Source organism: Cyprinus carpio, chromosome A20, assembly GCF_018340385.1.
Source record: "Cyprinus carpio isolate SPL01 chromosome A20, ASM1834038v1, whole genome shotgun sequence".
Taxonomy (NCBI): domain Eukaryota; kingdom Metazoa; phylum Chordata; class Actinopteri; order Cypriniformes; family Cyprinidae; genus Cyprinus; species Cyprinus carpio.
This window is the reverse complement of record NC_056591.1, coordinates 11,405,077-11,425,234: the sequence shown is the minus strand read 5'-3', so window position 1 is coordinate 11,425,234 and position 20,158 is coordinate 11,405,077. Positions and strand designations below refer to the sequence as shown.

Sequence of the window (20,158 nt, the reverse complement as noted above, 5' to 3'; positions counted from 1 at the left end):
CAGTTATTACTGGTTATAAACAGTACTATTCATTGGCTAGGAAAGAAAAACTCGTAAGGACGGTTGTAAGACAAGCAAGTAATCTGAATTTACTACATCTGTGGTGAGATCGATAGTGGTGATTACATCTCACCGTGGGGGTCAGCTGAACTGCTGCCTGGGCTGATGTCCCCTCGGTTCTGTGAATATCTTTTTGAGTGCGACACCGTCTTCTGAATTCACATGACTGTGCTCGCTCCCGTCAGCCTCTCGTGAACGCGCGGGCCACATAGAGAGTAGTAGGAGCGCAGGCACGATTTAACTTAGTACCTAGCAGAAACCGTGCCGGCTGGTTCTAGACAAACGATTTGACCTTCAGCGAACCGGAGGGTTGATCTCTACCATTCAGACGTTTCCACAACACACCACACCGGATTAGTATCGCATCTTTTCACCGCGTCTGCTCGTTTTCTTTCGTAAACACCTTTTTATTTGTTAGCAAGAGGTGGCCACGTCCTTGATTTTTTTTTCTGACCTCGCGGTTTGGAAAAACCCATTCTGAGTGGTTTTACCCAGGAATGGATAGTGGAGTTGTCACTGAAAAGAAAAGGTAGGGATTCCCGTTTTTGTTTCGAATAAAGTAGTCTGCTGAGTTGAACTGGTTGTGTTTTGTGCAGTAAACAGGCCGAAAGATATTCATCCCCGTCACACAGAACGTGTCGCCATTTTGTGCTGGATGGCTAACAAAACGAATAAGAGCAAGATTAAAGCGCTCATGTCGACTATTGCTCTTTAAACAACAATTAAAGGTTGTTGTAAGCATTTAAATAATCATATTTGTTGCTTTGTAACGCATTATTTTGTCCTTTTGAGGTATTAAGAGTGTCTGTCTGGAAGGAAGCTAACAGAACTAACGTTAGCTGCATGCTCACTTAAACTTCCTCTGATTTATTGCTTAAGCGGTTGTAAACAGTTTATAATGCTATAAACGTAACTCAGTTCTCATGAAAATTTGTAAACACATTGTATTAAACAGTTTATAATGCTATAAACGTAACTCAGTTCTCATGAAAATGTGTAAACACATTGTATTATGTAGGCACAGATGTATTTGACCATAAATTGTATGTACGAATGATTATATTTAACATAAAATGCATACCTTTTCCTATAGTGTAATAATCAAATAGCTGCACGTCTGTTAGAATAGAGGAGAAAGCAAATGGCATGCTCTTTGCTCAGTGGATACTAGTTTTGTGCTCTGTATTCTGGTGTTTTGTACTTTATTTAGTTGAGAATGTTTTCTGCAGTTTATTGTCTAAGTTAAAAGAGCCATGAGCTAGTCTTGTGAGGGATCCCTTCTTTCTCCCTCAGAGCACTTGACCCCACTTGTGTTCACTGTAACTCATTGCCCTGGTTCAGCCTGGTATATTTGTGGAGAAAGGACTGGGAGCAGGATTTCGTCCTTGGGTTTTGCTGACAGTGTCTTATTCTTTGTCAGGCCTGTCATCAGTGTGGGTTCAGATGAGATGAGATGGAAATAAGTGTTGGTATTACTGAGGCTGGAAGGTGTTGCTTGGTTTTTCGGTACTTGTGAATTTACTGGATGGGTGACGCAGGCATTGGAGTTGAGCTAAGGTCCAGTGTGCCACCATTTATATTGTGTTTCGGGTCAATTTGGCCTATTTCAGTTTTTGATTTGATGGAAATACTGGTTAACATATGTGAATTTCTCATTTGTGGCCCTGGACCACAAAACCAGTCTGAATAAATAAGCTTTCCATTGATTTATGGTTTGTTAGGATACGACAATATTTGTTCGTGATACAACTATTTAAATATCTGGAATTTGAGGGTGCAAAAAAAAAAAAAAAAATCAAAATATTGAGAAAATCGCCTTTTAAAGTTATCCAAATTAAGTCCTTAGCGATGCTTATTACTAGTCAAAAATTACGTTTTGATATATTTATGGTAGGAAATTTACAAAATATCTTAATGGAACATGATCTTTATTTTAATATCCTAATGATTTTTGGCATAAAAAAAAAATCGATAATTTTGACCCATAAAGTGTTTTTTTTTTTTTTTTTTTGGCTATTGCTACTAATGTACCCCAGTGAGTTAAGACTGGTTTTGTGGTCCAGGGTCACATTTAGGGTCATGAACATGCATGTAATATGTTGACACTTCGATGTTTTATGGTATACAAAATTGCTATTGCAATTAAGATGATTGCAGTTTATTTTGACTGACATTTTTAATAATTTAAATTCAGCTACAAAGTTTTTTGGTTGTAGTCCGTTTCACAGTCCGGTTCATGACTACCCTCTTAGTGTATTTGTATTTATGCATTTAATAGACACTTTTATCCAAATAATCTTGCATCGAAAGTGTACATTTTTATCAGTTTCTACATATCTCAGTTCTACTGTTTGAACTTCAGGGAAGCATACAGAAGATTTCCATACCTTATGTTTAAAATGTTTTTAATGTTGTATTGTAATATTTACCTAAAAAATGTCAACGTTTTATCATGTGTGAGAAATTATAAAGTTTGGCTTTTTTTACCTGATTTTTTTTGTTCTTTGTTAAATTGAATCCAGTTAAGGTCATACCTAGATTTTGAAGATAATCGTATTTTGTATTTGTTGTTATAACATTACTGTGTGATAGGGCTTTAGTTTATACCTCGTTTCAAGTGAATAATGCCTTGTTTTCATTGGCATTGGTTACCTCTGACATTATTTTGGTTGGCATCCAAGTTCAAGCTGCGACACGATTTTGCATCTCTTCTTTCATATCTTAATCACTCTCAGCATTGACGTCAAAGCTACTACCTTCCTGCCCTGTCTTGTGGCAAAACCTCTATCAGTTTGAATATTGAAATGTGGCCCTCTTATGTTTTCGCTTTTAGAAGTGTTTTCATAAGCCTTTGGTTAAAAGGTGGTCAGTTGATTCTGTCATTGTGTTTCAAGGACTTTTGCATGTGATCTAAATGAATCCAATTATATTGGGAATCATGTTGTAAAACAGGCAACCCTTTGGACCATTGGCAATTTGTGTTTACTGATTTTATTTTTTTATTTTTTTTCTCTCTCCTTCGTTTTTGGCAGGAGCTCAAAAAGCCCTATATTTTTCTCCCTAGATGTTTGTGCTATCATTGTGTGAGTGTTTTTAAAGGTTGGGCTATTTTTTGTTATAATCATTTATTTGACTAGACACTAATTGACTAGACATTGATTTTTTTTTTTTTTTAAAACGATGGTCACTTAGACATTGCTGGTAAATTTAAATAATTACAAAGAAGCTGCAAGTAAAGACTGGAATTGTAATACATAATCTAAAGCTCTTTATTTTATTCACAACTTTGAAAAATAATCTTGTATAGCGTTTTTGACAATACCCATTGCACAGCCTTGCTGTCTGTTACTATTAGAATTTGACAGGATTAGTTCATTAAAATTAAATAGGCAGTTGCGTTCTGCCAGTAAATACAGAAATGAGAAGCTGGTGCTTGCTTTTGGCAAATGGACCAAGAGAATACGGCAAATTAGTTCTGCATAACAGATGCAGTATCATACTATGACTTCTTGGTAAGGTTATCAGCTTCTTTTATTTTGTCATCATGATGAGACACATCAAAGGAAGTTCTTTTATTTTCTCTTCTTTTTGAAACCATACAATCCGACCTCATACATACATACATAAAGGGATAGTTCCCCCAGAAACGAAAGTTCTGTCATTAATTATTCACCCTCATGTTGTTCCAAACCTGTAATTCCTTTGTTCATCTTCAGGACACAAATTAAGATATTTTTGATGAATTGAGAGAGCTTTCTGACCCTGCATAGACAGCAATGTAACTAACACGTTCAGGGCCCAGAAAGTAAGGACATCCAGGGTTTGTACTGTCATGAAAAACCTGGAAAAGTCATGGAATTTTAAAACAGCAAGTTTCAGGTCTTCAAAAGTTTTGGAAAAATTAATATTAAACAGCCAGAAACTCGCCGCGCCTTCAAAATCATCCAAACGAGATGCGTAGACCAAAAGGATTTCCAAAAAGGTAAACGACATGAAAAAGTTTGCACACTCCACCAGAAATCACATTCAAAATGTTTACTGAAAGAAACAAGGCAAATGTTTCAGTCATATGTTGACCATTTTCAATGCCACACTGACACTTAATAAACCCAGAAAGGTTTGGAAAAGTCATGGAAATTTATTTCACAAAACTCTGTGCAATTGAATACATTTCTAATCATGAGTGATTCAGCGGTACCTCGTCTTCTCTCTTTCACCCTCTCATAACAGCTTTACATACATGCACGCTGCGATACAAGATTTTCACTCACGTTTGGAAACAATTAGGGCTGGGTGATATGGCCAAAACAATTCTGCATGTTCTAATGAGTGATATTGTTTCAAATCAAGAAACAGATTTGGGTTCCCTGATAATATTAATAATAATTCTATCACTTTTTGTCTCTTAGAAATGCACATGATAGTAGCTTGAGTTAGCATGCAGAGGTAAATTTTTGTTCATTATCAAAATCAGTAACATCTCTGAAAAATTGTAGCAACCTCAGTTTTATATGGTTAAATTTATTCTAAATTTATTCAAGTTTTTATTTATTTATTTATTTATTTTGAAATTAAGCATCAGTCTCCCATAGTAACATACATTTAAATAATGATAAACACAGTTTAAACCACACATATAGCACCTCAATACCATGGTAAAAATATAACTATATGATTTTTATGTAGCTTTAACAGTATAAATGCACACATGCTATAGCTTAATCACAAATACATTCTATAATTTTATATACCATTACTCCTTAAATAAAATTCATATCGCATAAACATTTATCGAACTCTTCATATCATTATATCGAGGAAAATTATATTGCAATAATTATTGCTTTTGAATTATCACCCAGCCCTAGAGACAATTGACAGAATTGTCACTTGCCTAATCGGGTCAAGTCACCTTTATTTGTATTAGGGAAATTGCAGGGTATTATTCGATTATTATTCGAAAATCGCACCCCTCCCCTGAATGCACGCACAAACACCCGTAAACTGTGAGAGAGACGGGATTCACACTTTCAGTCTGTATGATAAACTGTTAAATCCAGAAGATAGGCTACCTTAACTCAAGCCATATAATGACTGTAACATGCTGAAACCTATTAATATAATAAACACAACCGAGTGACGGAACTTATTAACAAAACAGTCCGTCGATTAGCATAAATAAACTGCTCATAAGGCTAGGATATTTCCATTTAAAAAAATGGAACCCCTAAAGCGAACAGATACAAAATGGGAGGAAAAATATACTTCAATTTATTCTGTCGCAATTATATTGTTGGGTAATTATACTGTATATAAACTGTGGCCATTAGGGAGTCGTTATTAATATGTGGGGCATAAATCGCTTTTGAACGTGCGCTTGTTTTTCTCAGGATCTGCAAATCATTCGCCATCATCCTATCAGTCAACTCTCTTTACTCTGTTTTTGTGGTAAGAGAAATGTTATGTACTGTAATGTAAAAGGCTACCGCTAGCAAGCGGCTAACCATTTCCCTTCAGTGGCTCCATAGAATGTGTTATTTGTTTTCCGCGCCTTTTAGAATACGGATTCAGTCACACCTCTAACCCAGTCGGGGTGTTTGTGGTCCACACAGAACTCTTATTTGAGATCGTCCCAAGTTACTGTAACCGTTATATGCTACGCAAGTCTTTTTTTTATGCCACGCAAGTCTACAGTGTGTCCGTGACACAGTTTGTTCTTTTGCTGTGCTTTTAGGTGTGTTATTGTCAGCATCACCCTCTGCTTACTTGAACGCATCACCACTGCATCAGCACGAAAAACATGGGGAGATTTTTTTAAGACAATAATCGCACAACCTATTCGATATTCTATTATTAAATCAGCTAATCGAATATTCCAAAATCGTGACCCATCCCTAATTTGTATAGTGCTTTATACAATACTGACTGTGTCAAAGCAACTTTACAGTGTCAAACAGGAAAATAGTTTGGCAATAATGCAAGAAGACAATAACAAAGTCAGTTCATTGATGATTCAGTGATGTCATCATCCAGTTCAGCTCTCTTCCAATAGTGTCTGTGCAATCAGTCAGTCAAGCGTCCCCAACTAAGCAAGCCAATGGCAACAGTGGCAAGGAACCAAAACTCCATTGGTGACAGGAATGGAGAAAAAAAAAACCTTGGGAAAAACCAGGCTCAGTCAGGGGGCCAGTTCTCCTCTGGGCAGACGAAACCAGTATGGCGTGGTTTAATTCCAGGCTCCGCTGACATTCAGGGCTGTAGAGGTCGTCTCTAGGTGCTGATTCACCAATAGGGTCACTGTTGCATCATCACAAAACTGTGTCATTTCACATCTTTTTAAGTCTTTTTAAATAATTTGATAGTTGGGCGCTCCACAATGGTTTTCTGTGTGCTCACAGTCACATCCAAAGCATGTGGACATAAAGCCGCCTCACAAACACCTCGTGAGTACCAAATTGAGTTATTTTTTGCAGCTTATTGCTGCCAGATACACATTATGTAAAAATGCCCACCCTGGCATGTATCCTCAAACAAGGTCAGTTTTGTCTTAAGTGAATGTATGTAGCTGAGAAAGAAAACTGTTGTTTGTCAAAATATTGGAACTGTGCAGTCTTTAAGTCTTTCTTACTTTTTAGCCCTAAAGAGTTTCCTATTTGAAATTCAGGTCCTAAGTTTAGTTGATAATATTGGTTAAATGCAGGGCCGTCCTTAGGGGGGTGCAACTGGTGCGGCTGCACTGTGCCCCGCTGCGAACAGATCTTGTAGCTTCATAAAATTAAGGTTGAACCACTGATGTCACCCAGACTATTTTAACAATGTCTTTTCTACCTTTCTGGGCTTTGAACATGGTAGTTACTTTGCTGTCTGTGGAGGGTCAGAAAGCTCTCGGATTTCATCAGAAATATCATAATTTGTGTCCTGAAGATGAATGAAGGTCTTACGGGTTAGGAACAACATGAGGGTGAGTAATTAATGACAGAATTTCCATTTTTCATCCCTTTAAGTTAAAAAGCTCCCCTGTGCTAAAGGGGCCTTCCAGCTACCCTGACAACATTCAATAATGTAGACATGTATTAGTGAGCAGTCCATATATGAAAACTGGCACGCACAGACACAAGCAGGCTGAAAACCACAATGAAATGTGTAGGGCTGGACCAGAATATTCGATTATTAGAATATTTGTTCGGTGGGTTGGCATTCGATTTTCAGTTTTGAGATTTGAATATTCCTTTTCTTTTTTCTTTTTTTGAACACCTGGCATCCCCCGCAAAACTGTTCTCATTCACCCTTGAATATGAATCGCCCATGAGTGAACGTCATGATTCAGTGCATCTGGAAGAGAAGACAAAAATGGCGAAGACCTCAGCTGTGTGGTGGGAGCACTTTAAATTGAGTGAGGACAAGACAAAGACAGTGTGCCAAATATGCGATTTGAAACTGACCTACCACAACAGCACATCAAGTTTGAAAAATCATTCCAAGTAGTACACCTATAGTATATTGTTGGTGTGAAAAAACAAACAAACTGCTTTTATCCGGCAAGTTAATCAGTAATTTTATACATGATAAAAATGCGACGACAGGTGTCGTGTCGCGCTGTGCCGGAACAGCTGAAGTTTGTCTACACTGGATGCGACAAAGCGACCACTGAAAATCATTTGAAATTTGTGTCAGTACGTCATAAATAGAACGCAGTAACAGTTTACTGTCTGGAATTTGTCAGCTGCGTGCGCCGCACCCAGTGTAGACAGCATAATAGGTTCGATTGTATTTTGTCGCTCTGCGCCGCTCTCGTCCGGAGTAGACACAGTGTTAGAGAGAAGAATATGTTCAACCCCCTCCCTCCGAAGCTTCGAATATTCGGTGTTTATTACTATCGAAGCTTCGAAGCTCGTAAAAATGGTATTTGGACCAGCCCTAAAAATGTCTGTGTGTGTGTGTGTGTGTGTGTGTGTGTGTGTGTGTGTGTGTGTGTGTGTGTGTGTGTGTGTGTGTGTGTGAACGAGCACCCCCTGTGCACAAGGGTTTTCCTCTATTTATGGCCAAATGATTTCCGCTTCACTTCAGAAAATACTTTGATAGGGAGGATGGGAGCAGTAAGGACGTCGTCTGTCTGAAGATGTTTTTTCCTGCTAGGGCACTAACCGTTTTCCCTCCATTGTCTTGCATGGCTTTGACGGTTGACACAGTGCCTGCTCATTGTTTGTCATTGCTGCTTTGACCTTGGAGCTCCTAGATGGGGAATATTTGTTGCATTGAGAGCTCATTGGTCATTTAAATTATAAAGGGAAAAGTGTATGTAAATAGATTCTGCATGCATCACATTTTTGTTTTTGAATCAGTGGGTGGCTATTCACTTATTTCAGTGTAATTCAGAAGCCATTTTTGCTATTGCAATAAACAATTCAGTTTGATTCAGTATTTTAAAAATGCTTTTAGATGTACACTACTTAACTGCTTCCTCTAATGCATTTTAGTATTGGAAAGGAAAAAAAGACAAACTTCTGTTTACTTATTTTATATTTTACTGCAATAATGTAATCAATCTAGCTTGATATAAAAAGGAACAATCTGACAACCTTTTATAACTTTATATTACCTCAAGACCTAATATGTAAATAAAGAAAAGAGAAATGCAGTATCAACCAGAAGACATTCTAGAAATGTCAGTGTTTTAACTTTGAGAAAATTTAAAAGTTTCTATGCAGTGAAAGCATTATATATCTTAAAGAGTTATAAAGCAGTGGTTTGAGTTGAGTGGTTTTCAAACAGTGTAATTTGTTGCTTGGCCAGACAAATCACTGTTAACGGTTTATGATAGAAAATGGAAAGGAGTTTGCTTCTGATGATAATACATGCAGATGGACTAACACTACAATGAAGCTCTGACGGATCTTGACCTCCGGCTGCTCACAATTCATTAGGAATTTTCATAATGTTGCAATGTTACTGTCCAGTGCAACTTTAATTCTCAAATGCTTCTGGGCGAATTAAACAGAAGAACACCATTGACGGTCTGCTGTTTTTCAGACATTGACGTGTTTGTGCTGTTTTTGCAAACGTTGGCTTAATCCAGTTCCTTAATTATGTTTCTGTATCTGATTTCAAGCTTGTTAGAAGCTTAACCTCCTTTGTCAGCTGAACTTATAAACAGCTAAAGATGTGGGGTTTTGCTGAATTAGCTTCTGAGGTTTTTAACTTTTTGCTTAAAGCCACTTCAAGACTGATTTCCTGTTAAATCCTAGAATTAAGAAAAGACAAGTTTATCACGGTTTTTAATCCATTTGCCTTAAGTGACAGCTTTTGTTAACAATGGACAGTTTTCTACATCGGTAAACCATGAATGAACACCTGAAGGTAGCGGCTTTGTTAAAGAGTGTGCATTACATTGTTGCTCTTTGTTGCAAGTAGCTTTGCTTGTTTTCAGAGCTCTCCATTCTTGCAATGAACTGAAATATTTGTTAAATGTGTGGGAGTCTGTCTTGGCAGTGACAGAATAGGCAGAGGTCCCATGGGTAATAGACTTGCTTCTTTAGAAATCATGAGATGAGATAGAGACTCATTTTAGCAGAAAGCTATTTCGTGATGACCTGTTTGTCAGGAAAGAGGTTTTTTTTTTCTGTCCAAGAGCTTTTTATTGTCCAGATCCTGACCTTGCACGTTTGTAAGACCATTTACTTTATGGCTTGTTTATGTGTTAAACTTCCTTGTAGTGCACCGAAAAGTTTATGTTGGGAAATCTGAAAACTGTCTAACATGACATTTATCACTGTTGGTTGGCTTCCAAGGATTGTAACTGTGTCTGTCACAGTGTGTCTACTCTCCTTTCACCAGCCAGTCACATTGAAACGATCTTTCTGGTCTCTGATGTTGCAAGTTCTGATGCCATGAAAATGAGAGATTTAAAAAAAATTGACCTTGCTGCTGCCTTCAAACACTAGCGCAGGTGGTCTCTCATCACAAACACTGAGCAAAACTAACACCACACTGTCCTTCTTTATTTTTCAGGGTGAGCTCGGAGCGCAGGAAGGAGAAGTCCAGGGATGCGGCGCGATCTCGCAGGGGAAAGGAGTCCGAGGTGTTCTACGAGTTAGCACACCAACTCCCTCTGCCACACAATGTCACCTCCCACCTGGACAAAGCCTCCATCATGCGGCTGACCATCAGCTACCTGCGCATGAGGAAGCTGCTGAGCTCTGGTCAGTACGCTGACTTGAATATTTGCATCCACATACGCAAAATAGTTACACCACATGCAAAAGAGAATCAAAACATTTCCACCAGAAGATATTGTAAACAAATATTGTAAACGCTGAGCTGATGAACAGAGGGAAAAACCTGCAATCTGCACTGTCACTGGGGCAGAATCCTCAAAGAGTGCATATTAGTACAAATATTTACCTTTTAGATGCTATATGTACTAGGGCTGCATGATTAACTGAAATTGCAATATAGCTTAATACGATTATCAAATTGCAAAAGCTGTGATTTAATTAAATAAATGTTCATTTACACTCAAGCAGCTCATAATCTACTGTTTTCAGTGTCTTGAAACAGCCCTGTTTGCAGTAAGTGCTGCCAAACAAACTCATCTCTGCATCTGCTCTTTGGGATGTTTATAACATGCATTTGAGAACACATTTTCCTGAACTTGCAATGAGAAGCACTTATAAACCCGCTATTGTCAACAAAAGTAAATCTTTCTCTCCCCTGCATTTACAACATGTACTAATAGTATTTTGGTAGTAATATGGATCTTATCTTCTCTTCAAGGGTGCATAATGATACTAGTATTTATTTTGTAGGTACTAAAATGTACCCATTGAGAGTACTGGCCTAGTGACAAACTGTTGTAACTCTGAAGATACTATATTTTCTGACAGTGTTAAAGAGGCTTAATGTGCTGCTATGACCATACGCATATTAGATTGCTAAATAATTTGGTTTGGCTTTGCAGATGAAGAAGAGAAGGAGAATGAACTGGAATGTCAGCTGAACAGCTTTTATCTGAAGGCCTTGGAGGGTTTCCTCATGGTCCTGTCTGAAGATGGAGACATGGTTTATCTCTCTGAGAATGTCAGCAAGAGCATGGGCCTCACACAGGTAGCTAAATGTTTTTGTTCTTTGCTGTTTAGAATTAAGGCTTAAGTTGTAGCTAACTTTCTCTGCCATATTTTCTTTCAGTTTGATCTGACTGGTCACAGCATCTTTGAATTTTCACACCCATGTGACCATGAGGAGCTGAGAGAGATGCTGGTCCATAAGACCGGTAAGTCACACATGCTACACTGCAACATTTTTTCTGCAGAAATATACACCAGCCATACATAATAAATGCATTAACTGCATTCATTTTTTCTCCATGTTTAGGATCCAAAAAGACCAAGGAACAAAATACAGAGCGCAGCTTCTTCCTGCGTATGAAGTGCACACTCACTAGCAGAGGGCGGACTGTCAATATCAAGTCTGCTACGTGGAAAGTGAGATGCTGTCTGAATGCTAACAAAGTTTTCTCAGACTATAACTAATCTGTTGGTATCCACAGCCTATACATAATTTCCCCCTTGCAGTACCTTTTCCTGTATATTTTTGTTTTAAAAGGATAAGATTATCTTACCCTGATTTGCTGATTTTAAATGGTTCATTTATTTTGGTGACATTGGAATCGTACAGGAAATTTAACAAGGAAGAAGGAACGAAAAACTAACTTGAGTCTTATTGTGTACAGAGCATCCTTATAGTAGTTATTTATGACACATCTGCTATAAAAAGACTTTGAACAGAAGTTTCCCCCTTCTCTCTTCTGATACAGGTTCTTCACTGTGCTGGTCATGTCCGTGTGCAGGAGCGCAGCGAGGCTTCAGGAGACTTGGGCTTTAAAGAGCCTCCTCTGACCTACCTTGTGCTCATCTGTGAGCCCATTCCTCATCCCTCGAACATCGAGGTGCCTCTGGACAGCAAGACCTTCCTTAGCCGCCACACTCTGGACATGAAGTTCTCGTACTGTGATGAAAGGTTAGCAGGAAGATGTGATGCCCTCATATTCACCTTATTTTGCAAAGTGCAAGAAAGCTATTTCCTGTGATGTGCAAGACTTCCGATTTATTAACCGCTATAGGAAGATAACTAAAAGATTAAAAAACAAAGTGCAGTAAATGGTAAAACGATTTGTGCTACAAACCAGTGTGTTTGTGATTATCATAATAGATTAAAATAACAAAATATACAAGTTTGCTATATAAAGCAGCATAACAAGACTTTAAATTAAAAAATAACTGAAAAATAACTAAAGGGAATGAAATCGGAAGCCTTGCACATTAAAATTACAAATGCCAATTCCCGCTCTTATGTTAAAAACAGCACGGATACATCAAACAGAAAAAATAATTTCCCCCCAGATTATCTAGACAGATTGGCGCACAGCTCCTTTTCTTTCTTCTTTCAAGTGTAAATGGTTTGGCTTTTTTGATGTATTTGGGTTTGCCTTGATGGTATCTATGCCTAGCAGTGAATACTGTGTGGGCCTACCAGTTGTTGTCATCTCTGAATAGAAGCAATGCTGCAGAAGCACAAAAGCCTGTGTTCTGTACTTTTACAAATGATAATATCACCACCTAGTGGCAGAAGCCGGGATTATTATTTTTATTTCTTTGCTGAAGGCATAACAGGGCCTCAGTTTCGGCATCACTAGAGATGCAGATATGGTTGTTGGAGATTTTTTTTTTACTGTCCTGTCGTATATGTATGTGGTATGTACATACTATAATAACTAGTTACTATCCCTGAGCTCAACTATAAACTGAAAAACAAAAATAAAAAATAAAACGGAAATAAACACAATTGAAAGCTATATAGTAATAGTCATTACTAATAATAATATAAAAAACAAAAGCTAATTAAAATGTCAAAAGCAGACAACAGAATTGCTAAAACCTTAAACTAAAATTAAAGTTAAAACTGAAAATAGTTTAGTATATGAAATCATAGTATAATAATAATACGAAAATCATTTTAGTGTTCGAAACACTGTTTTTAAGCAAAATTGTTACAGCTGTAGATTAGACATGTATGTGAATTACACCGTTTCTCTTGCACTTAACACATCAGTCAGTTAAATAACTGCTCTTGGTCACTTGTCACTTGTCACTTTAATCAGACTTAAGATATTTTTAATAAGTGATTTTTTTGCACTAAAAATCTTTTAACTGCACTGTTGTTCACTTTCATTGATTTGCACTATATCTGTCATTTACCTTGCGCTGCTTTATTTAACTTTAACTTTATTTTTAACTTTTATTTTTATTATATGTCTTTTTTTTTTTTTTTTTTTTATATAATTCCCTTATTGTATAATTGTATCTACATTTTATATTTGATCTAGTTATTTTTTTAGGCTTTAATGTTAATGTTATCTGTATGCACCGGGGGTCTGAGAGTAACGCAATTTCGATTCTCTGTATGTATGTACTGTACATGTGGAAATTGACAATAAAGCAGACTTGACATGTGATCTAGACACAAAGGTGAACTCAGTGTAAAAGCCCAGCCGCCATAAATTCTTTGGCCACAAACTGAATACACAGGATTTAGCATTCTTGTTCACTTTAAGATCATTTGATAAGATCATGGTGTTGCGAGAACTAAAAAATGGGTTACAAAACAAAGAAGATTGAGACCCCTGTATTAGACTTCTCATATCCAGATCACGTTGAAGTGGCAGTTGTTTCAGCATGTAGCTATAATTGCATACTAAATCCTCTCACTCTTTCCCAAAGGATCACAGAGCTGATGGGATATGAGCCAGATGATCTGCTGAACAAGTCTGTGTACGAATACTATCATGCCCTGGATTCAGATCACCTCACCAAGACACATCACAACTGTGAGTACCTGGACAGAATGCATGCCCGATCATGATAGAGGTTTCACTTTAACATGCAAAACTGTTACACAAGATGTCTTTTGGAATATTTCTGATTGGAGAGTGTTATTTTTCCCAGTGTTCGCCAAGGGCCAGGCCACCACAGGCCAGTACCGCATGCTGGCTAAGAAAGGTGGTTTTGTGTGGGTGGAGACTCAGGCCACTGTAATCTACAACCCCAAGAATTCTCAGCCACAGTGCATTGTGTGTGTCAACTTCGTTCTCAGGTACAAATCCAGTTTTGTCACATCTGTAGTGGACTAGTGGTTTTATAGAAGCAAAATATCATGAAAAGTTCTTTGCTGTATTTAGTGTGTATACAAATGTGTCTGATCATAATCCAACTTGAACGTTCTGTCTCATCCAGTGGCATTGTGGAGGGGGATGTTGTCCTGTCCTTGCAGCAGACTGTGACAGAGCCCGAGGCTGAAGAGAAAGAGAACCAGGAGATGGAAGATGAGGCCTCTGAGGTGGACATACTCAAACTTTTCAAGCCAGAAAGCCTCAAGTGTCCCATGGAGAGCTCTGATCTTTATGAGAAGCTGAAAGAGAAGCCTGAGGCACTTACTGTGTTGGCGCCTGCTGCAGGAGACACCATCATCTCTCTGGACTTCAACAACTCAGGTGCTTCCTGAAGGATGGTTACATGTTTACATGGAACATATTAAGCATTGCTCACTTTGATTTGCAGCAAATTTAAGGCAGATGTTTTCATTGAGAGCTGATAATCAGAGGTGGCATGTGCAAAGAGCAAATACTCTCCTTCTCATTATTCTCATCTTGTTTAATCATAGATGATATTCTTGCAACTTGTATGAACGCTTTCCCTCCACAGTGTTCGTTTTTAGTGGCAAAAAAGTGTAAATGTCAAAATAAAGTGACATTTTTAACAGCAGCGAAGTTCAATAGCTGTGGCTCTTTGTGCAGCCCACCAGTTTTGTAAGGCAACCAGAAGTTGAAGAAGAAACGTCTACTAGCGACTGACAGCTCATACACTTCTGTTGAAAAGTTTGGGGTTGGTAAGATTTTTGTAATGTTTATCCAACAAAAAAAGTATCTTATGCTCACCAAGGCTGCATTTATTTATTCAAAAACTAGTAAAACCAGTAATGCTGTGAAGTATTATATTAATTTAAAATTATTTTGTCCTATTTTAATACATTTAAAAATGTAATTTATTCCTGTGATAGCAAAGCCAAATTTTCAGCAGTTGTTAATCCAGTCCTTCAGTGTCACATGACCTTTCAGAAAATATTTTTATTTGGGATTCTTTGAATAGTAAGTTCAGACAAACAGCATTTATTTGAAATAGAACTCTTTAGTAACAATGTAAAAGTCTTAACTCTCAATTTTAATCAATGGAATGCATCCTTGCTGAATAAAAGTGTTAAATTGTTCTCCCCCACCCCCCCAGAAAAGAAATTCTTACTGGCCCCAAAACTTTTGAGTGTACCTTAATATAATGCAATCCCTTGGCAACTTTGTAATCTTGTAAAGACTGAAAACATATTCAAGGCATTTACTGATCCTCTGAGTCTGTTATATGAGTAATATGGATTCATAATCTTAGTTTCTGAAATAAATTATAAATATACACACAATTCCTTGGCGTGCTACCGATAATAATTTAACAATATTTAATTTCCTCCAGATTCTGACATGCAGCTGCTGAAGGAGGTGCCCCTCTACAATGATGTCATGCTGCCCTCCAGCAGCAAGAAGCTGCCCATCTGTCTGTCTCCTCTGACGCCCAGCGACTCTGCCCCAGTCCTGACCAAACTAGACACCGGAGCGGAGGACTTCCCTTTCAGCTCTGCCTCTGATCGTGGTCCAGACTCCGCAAACACACCTTCCACATCTGGACTGGGCTCCTCGGGGGTAAATACTCATTAAACACTTGCTTTTTTTAGCTGCTGTTCTTAGTCATTTAAAAGGATTGCTCCTTTTTAATGGTTAATGAGATCCTGTGTGTCTTAAAGACTTAGTTCAAGTGTGTATTATTTTTTCTCGTAGCCAAACAGCCCCATGGATTACTGTTTCCAAGTAGACTCAGACATCAGTTCTGAATTCAAACTGGACCTGGTTGAGAAACTGTTCGCTACTGATACAGAGGCAAAGACCCCTTTTAGCTCCCAGGTAACCCTTTTTCTGAAATATCTCCCTCTGTGGTCATTATTGCATTGCATATATTTCACAAGACATATTTCTGTGACTTCTAGGCCATGGAGGATCTCGACCTAGAGATGCTGGCTCCATACATTCCAATGGATGATGACTTCCAGCTGCGTATCCCCTCTCCGCTGGATCCGCTTCCCTCTGGCCCTCACTCTGTGTCAGCCATGAGCTCCCTGTTCCAGCCCTTACCCTCCCCTGCATCTCCAGCCTCTTCCTCCAGCAGCGTAGTGAAGCAGGAGCCGTCATCACGGGCCCCTTCACCCCTGCACCTGCTACAGGAGGTGTGCAGTGCCCCTGTCTCACCCTTCAGCGGCAGTCGGGATGTTTCCCCTTCTCGGCCCCCCGCCCCACAGAGCAGCAATCAGCTCAACAACAGGTAGAGCTCTCACTTGCATGACTTCCTGCTGCCATCATCTACAGTACAGTCAATCTCAGTCAGATCAATCCTTAAGCAGAGGGATCAGATAGCTGATCTGTATTAAACTGCAAGTAGATTAGAGCCAAGCCAAAAATGGTTCTATCGTGAGCATAGAGCACGGATTCGGACTTCATTTATATGTCACTACTAGTAAATTATCTGATTTTGTGTTTGTTGCTCCAATTTCCCAGAGAGCTGTCACCAAAGATGTTAGCCATCCAGAATGCCCAACGTAAGAGGAAGTTGGAGGAAGTGACATCACTTTGTGAGGCTGTTGGACTGGTGAGTCTGAAAATAGATTAAGTGAAAATGAATAATCTATGATGAAAACACACTTACAGAATAAACTCCTAAATCGAAGAAGAAAAAGCTTATGTGAAACATTGTGAAATGATTCTTGAAAATGTGTTTTATTATGTAACCACTCTCCAATTTCCTGCAGGGTGCTTTGCTTCAGAGTGTGGACAGTGCTATAGAGCCTGGAAAGAGGGCAAAGGTTTTAGAGGTTAAAGGATCGAGTGTGCTTGGAGGAAATAAAACCATTCTCATACTGCCCTCTGGTGAGTAACGAGACCATCAAAACTCTGCCATGTATTTTATGAATTTTTAAATGCGCTCTGCTAATAAAATACATTTTTAAAATGAAAGCTTCATTGAAGTGAAGCAGCTTTATATTAAAATACTTACAAAATCGGTATCACAAGTGTAAAAAACAAAAATTGAGTGTATTCAGTTTGCAGGGAAATACTTTAGTACTTTTAATACCACTTGACATTTTTAGAGTTCTATTTTAGCATGTATATACAATTGTCAATAAATGAGCTCATCTCTTTTCCATTCTGATTCTGCAGATGTGGCCAGTCGCCTGTTGTGCAGTTCTTTAGAGGGCAGCGGCGGGCTGCCTCAGCTAACACGTTACGACTGCGAAGTCAACGCTCCCGTGCAGGACCGCCATCATCTCCTGCAGGGAGAGGAGCTCCTGCGTGCTCTGGACCAAGTCAACTGAGCTTTGCTGTGTTTAGCAATTTCAGACACTGCATCCCCCTCTCTGCCCGCTCCCCCCTGGATCCCTGAAATTAGCCTCCACTTTCTCTCCTTTTATTCCAAGCCCTAATATCAAGCCCTCTATAAACCGCAGTGTTTTAAAATTGTACTAGATGACCTGCACCTTTCATTGATCCCGCCAGTGATGCGGAGAGGAGCCCAGAGGGAGTCCATCCATCTCAGTGTGTAGAGGGCCTGGAGACAGAGGAGTGTAATGTAACTTAACAGTGGCAGCAACCAGAGCCTTAATGTTAAATGCACACTGATGCGTATACGTACAATCTCCAACACTCCCTCTGGATTCCCTACTTTCACCTAAAAAACCCTGTTGTGTTTTATCCCCTTTCCCAAAGCGTGTGTATTGTAGCTACAGTCGCACAATCTATTTTCTTAAGATAAAATACCAGCAGTCCATGCAATATATGAAACCATTTTTATGAATATGTACTTTTAATGAAAGATTGAACAATTTATTTTTTTTCTCTCTCTTCAGAGTTTTGTTGTGTAGCGGTTATGTGAGTTCTGTGTGTGCACTCATAGGCTCAATGGTTAAACGCTGTTGGATGTTTGTGAGTGTTGCTTTCATTGCGTTGGTATTTGCTTACATCACTGTTTCCTCTTGAAGAGTACAGATGAATTGCAAAAGAGCCATTGAAAGTAATGATGGAGAATGTGCAAAAAAGGGAATTCAAAATCATGTGGTGTTCTCATGATGGTTTTTGTCTCAAAGAGGTTGAAACAGATTTATAGTTTAATTATGCAATAGATTTTTATATTTTTAGTGGTCATTTTTCTGTTTAGTTCTCGAGGTGGTAGATGCTTAAGTTAATTCATGCTTGATGAGCTGTTTTAGATCATACGAAAAGCCGATGTATCATTTATCCCAGTTTTACAGGTATTTATATGGCATTAGAACATGAATGCTTAGTTAAGTAAGACAATATTTGTTTTCATTATGCTTTCAGATGAATGTTAGCCTGTTGACAACGTCCTGCAAGTATTTTATGAGCTTTTATCTTGTTTTTCAATAGGAAAGACATTTTATTTTATGTTATTTTATTGTAATCTTCATTTATCTCTGCAGCCTTCTCCTTTATTCTCTTAACACTAAATGTTTTGTTTATTGCATAATCAGTAAAAGACCATTGTGGACCAGAATTTTGTGATGTATGTTTCAATTGACGTGACACTTTTTAAAACATTATTATTATTCAGGAGTATGTTAAATTATATTTGAAACATAGAGTGACAAAACACTTCTATGATGAACGTTCAATATCTGAATTATTTTTGTGCAGATTAAAGTTCAGCTGTCTGGACATTGTATAGAAAGGTTACAATTCTTGGTGGGAAAGTTATTTGGAACAGTTTGGTGTAACTTTAATTAATTTCATTAAAAAAATAAGCAGTGAAGCAGATCAGCTTTTAAAATATAAACTTGTTTGTTCTTTGTGTTTTTTAAAATAACTATTTTTTTTTTTATTATAAAATATCATTTTAAATATGCTGGAAGCAATTGTGAGAAACATAGGAAACCCCAACAAGAGCATTGATATCCATGGTTTACAATTGTTACTGTATTTTCCCTCTATGTGAATGAAGAGTTTTGGGACCGCAAGGACAGAGTGGCCGAACTCGCATCCATTGAAATGCTAGAAGTGATTATTTAGTATAGCAAAATGGTTTATTGTGAAATGTATTGCCTACTTAAAACAGTTCTGACAGCATAATCTTCTTCACATATAGATCATTTGAAATTAATGGATTATAGAAGTAGTTTGATACGCAGGAGATTGCAAATGTGACATGGTCATTATGAGAGCCTAAAGAAATCGTCAATGCAAACATCATCTGGAGTAATGCTGCTTAACCTGACACATTTAGCTCAGAAATGTGCTTTTGAGTACCAACAGTGGCAGGACAAAGTTGCAATGAGTCGGTGAACTCTAGTACTATGCACTGACTAGTTTTTTTTCTTTATTTATTTTTAAGCTCTTTTCAGTTTGTATAACTTTGTCTTACTAGTGTGCATTATTCATTATTACATTTGTACTCAAAGGAAAAAAACTCAAAGGAGGAAACCACTCAGAAATCAGAAGTGTGTTAAACCCCGCCAGGAACTTTCCATAGTAAAGTATTAAACTTTTTTTCCACCACGGGATGAAAAAATAAAATTTTTGACTTTTTCTCTCACAATTCTGAACTTTTTATCTCCCAGTTTGGTCGTTTTACCCCTCAGATTTTTTTTTCCTGGTCCCCATCCCTCAGGACCAGAACCTGGCAAAACTGTAGCAAACCAGGTCAGAATTGCCCAAACCCCTCTTTTAGTGAAACGTAAAAACCAGAGAAGATTCAAGTGAAATTATATAACTATATGAGCCATGTGAGTTGACATTGCGTAATCTAATCCACAGTGCTTTATTTAATAATATGAAAAAGAAGCATTAGTTATATTTTGATTTGGACAAAAATAAATAATAAAATTAGATGCATTTCTAGCTTGATTCTACTTTTTTTGCTTTGCTTAGCCTGTTACAATT

General features: G+C 37.9%; 1 protein-coding gene across 1 annotated transcript; it reads left to right on the top strand.

Moving 5' to 3' along the window:
* Positions 1 to 259: 259 nt before the first annotated feature.
* Positions 260 to 18,776, top strand: LOC109101721 (hypoxia-inducible factor 1-alpha). The gene is made up of 15 exons (XM_019115127.2): positions 260 to 589; positions 10,069 to 10,259; positions 11,018 to 11,163; positions 11,245 to 11,329; positions 11,431 to 11,540; positions 11,873 to 12,075; positions 13,836 to 13,942; positions 14,061 to 14,208; positions 14,349 to 14,605; positions 15,633 to 15,859; positions 15,995 to 16,117; positions 16,201 to 16,532; positions 16,766 to 16,856; positions 17,017 to 17,134; positions 17,426 to 18,776. The coding sequence occupies exons 1-15, from the start codon at positions 558 to 560 to the stop codon at positions 17,578 to 17,580; spliced, it is 2,325 nt and encodes a 774-aa protein (XP_018970672.2). The 5' UTR covers positions 260 to 557; the 3' UTR covers positions 17,581 to 18,776.
* Positions 18,777 to 20,158: the final 1,382 nt, after the last annotated feature.

Bases quoted from the DNA above. Each gene is read 5' to 3' on its own strand.
- LOC109101721 (XM_019115127.2), top strand. From the start codon at position 558: ATGGATAGTGGAGTTGTCACTGAAAAGAAAAG. The intron at 10,260-11,017 runs GTCAGTACGCTG...TTGGCTTTGCAG, and splicing joins GAGGAAGCTGCTGAGCTCTG to ATGAAGAAGAGAAGGAGAAT. The intron at 16,118-16,200 runs GTAACCCTTTTT...TGTGACTTCTAG, and splicing joins AGACCCCTTTTAGCTCCCAG to GCCATGGAGGATCTCGACCT.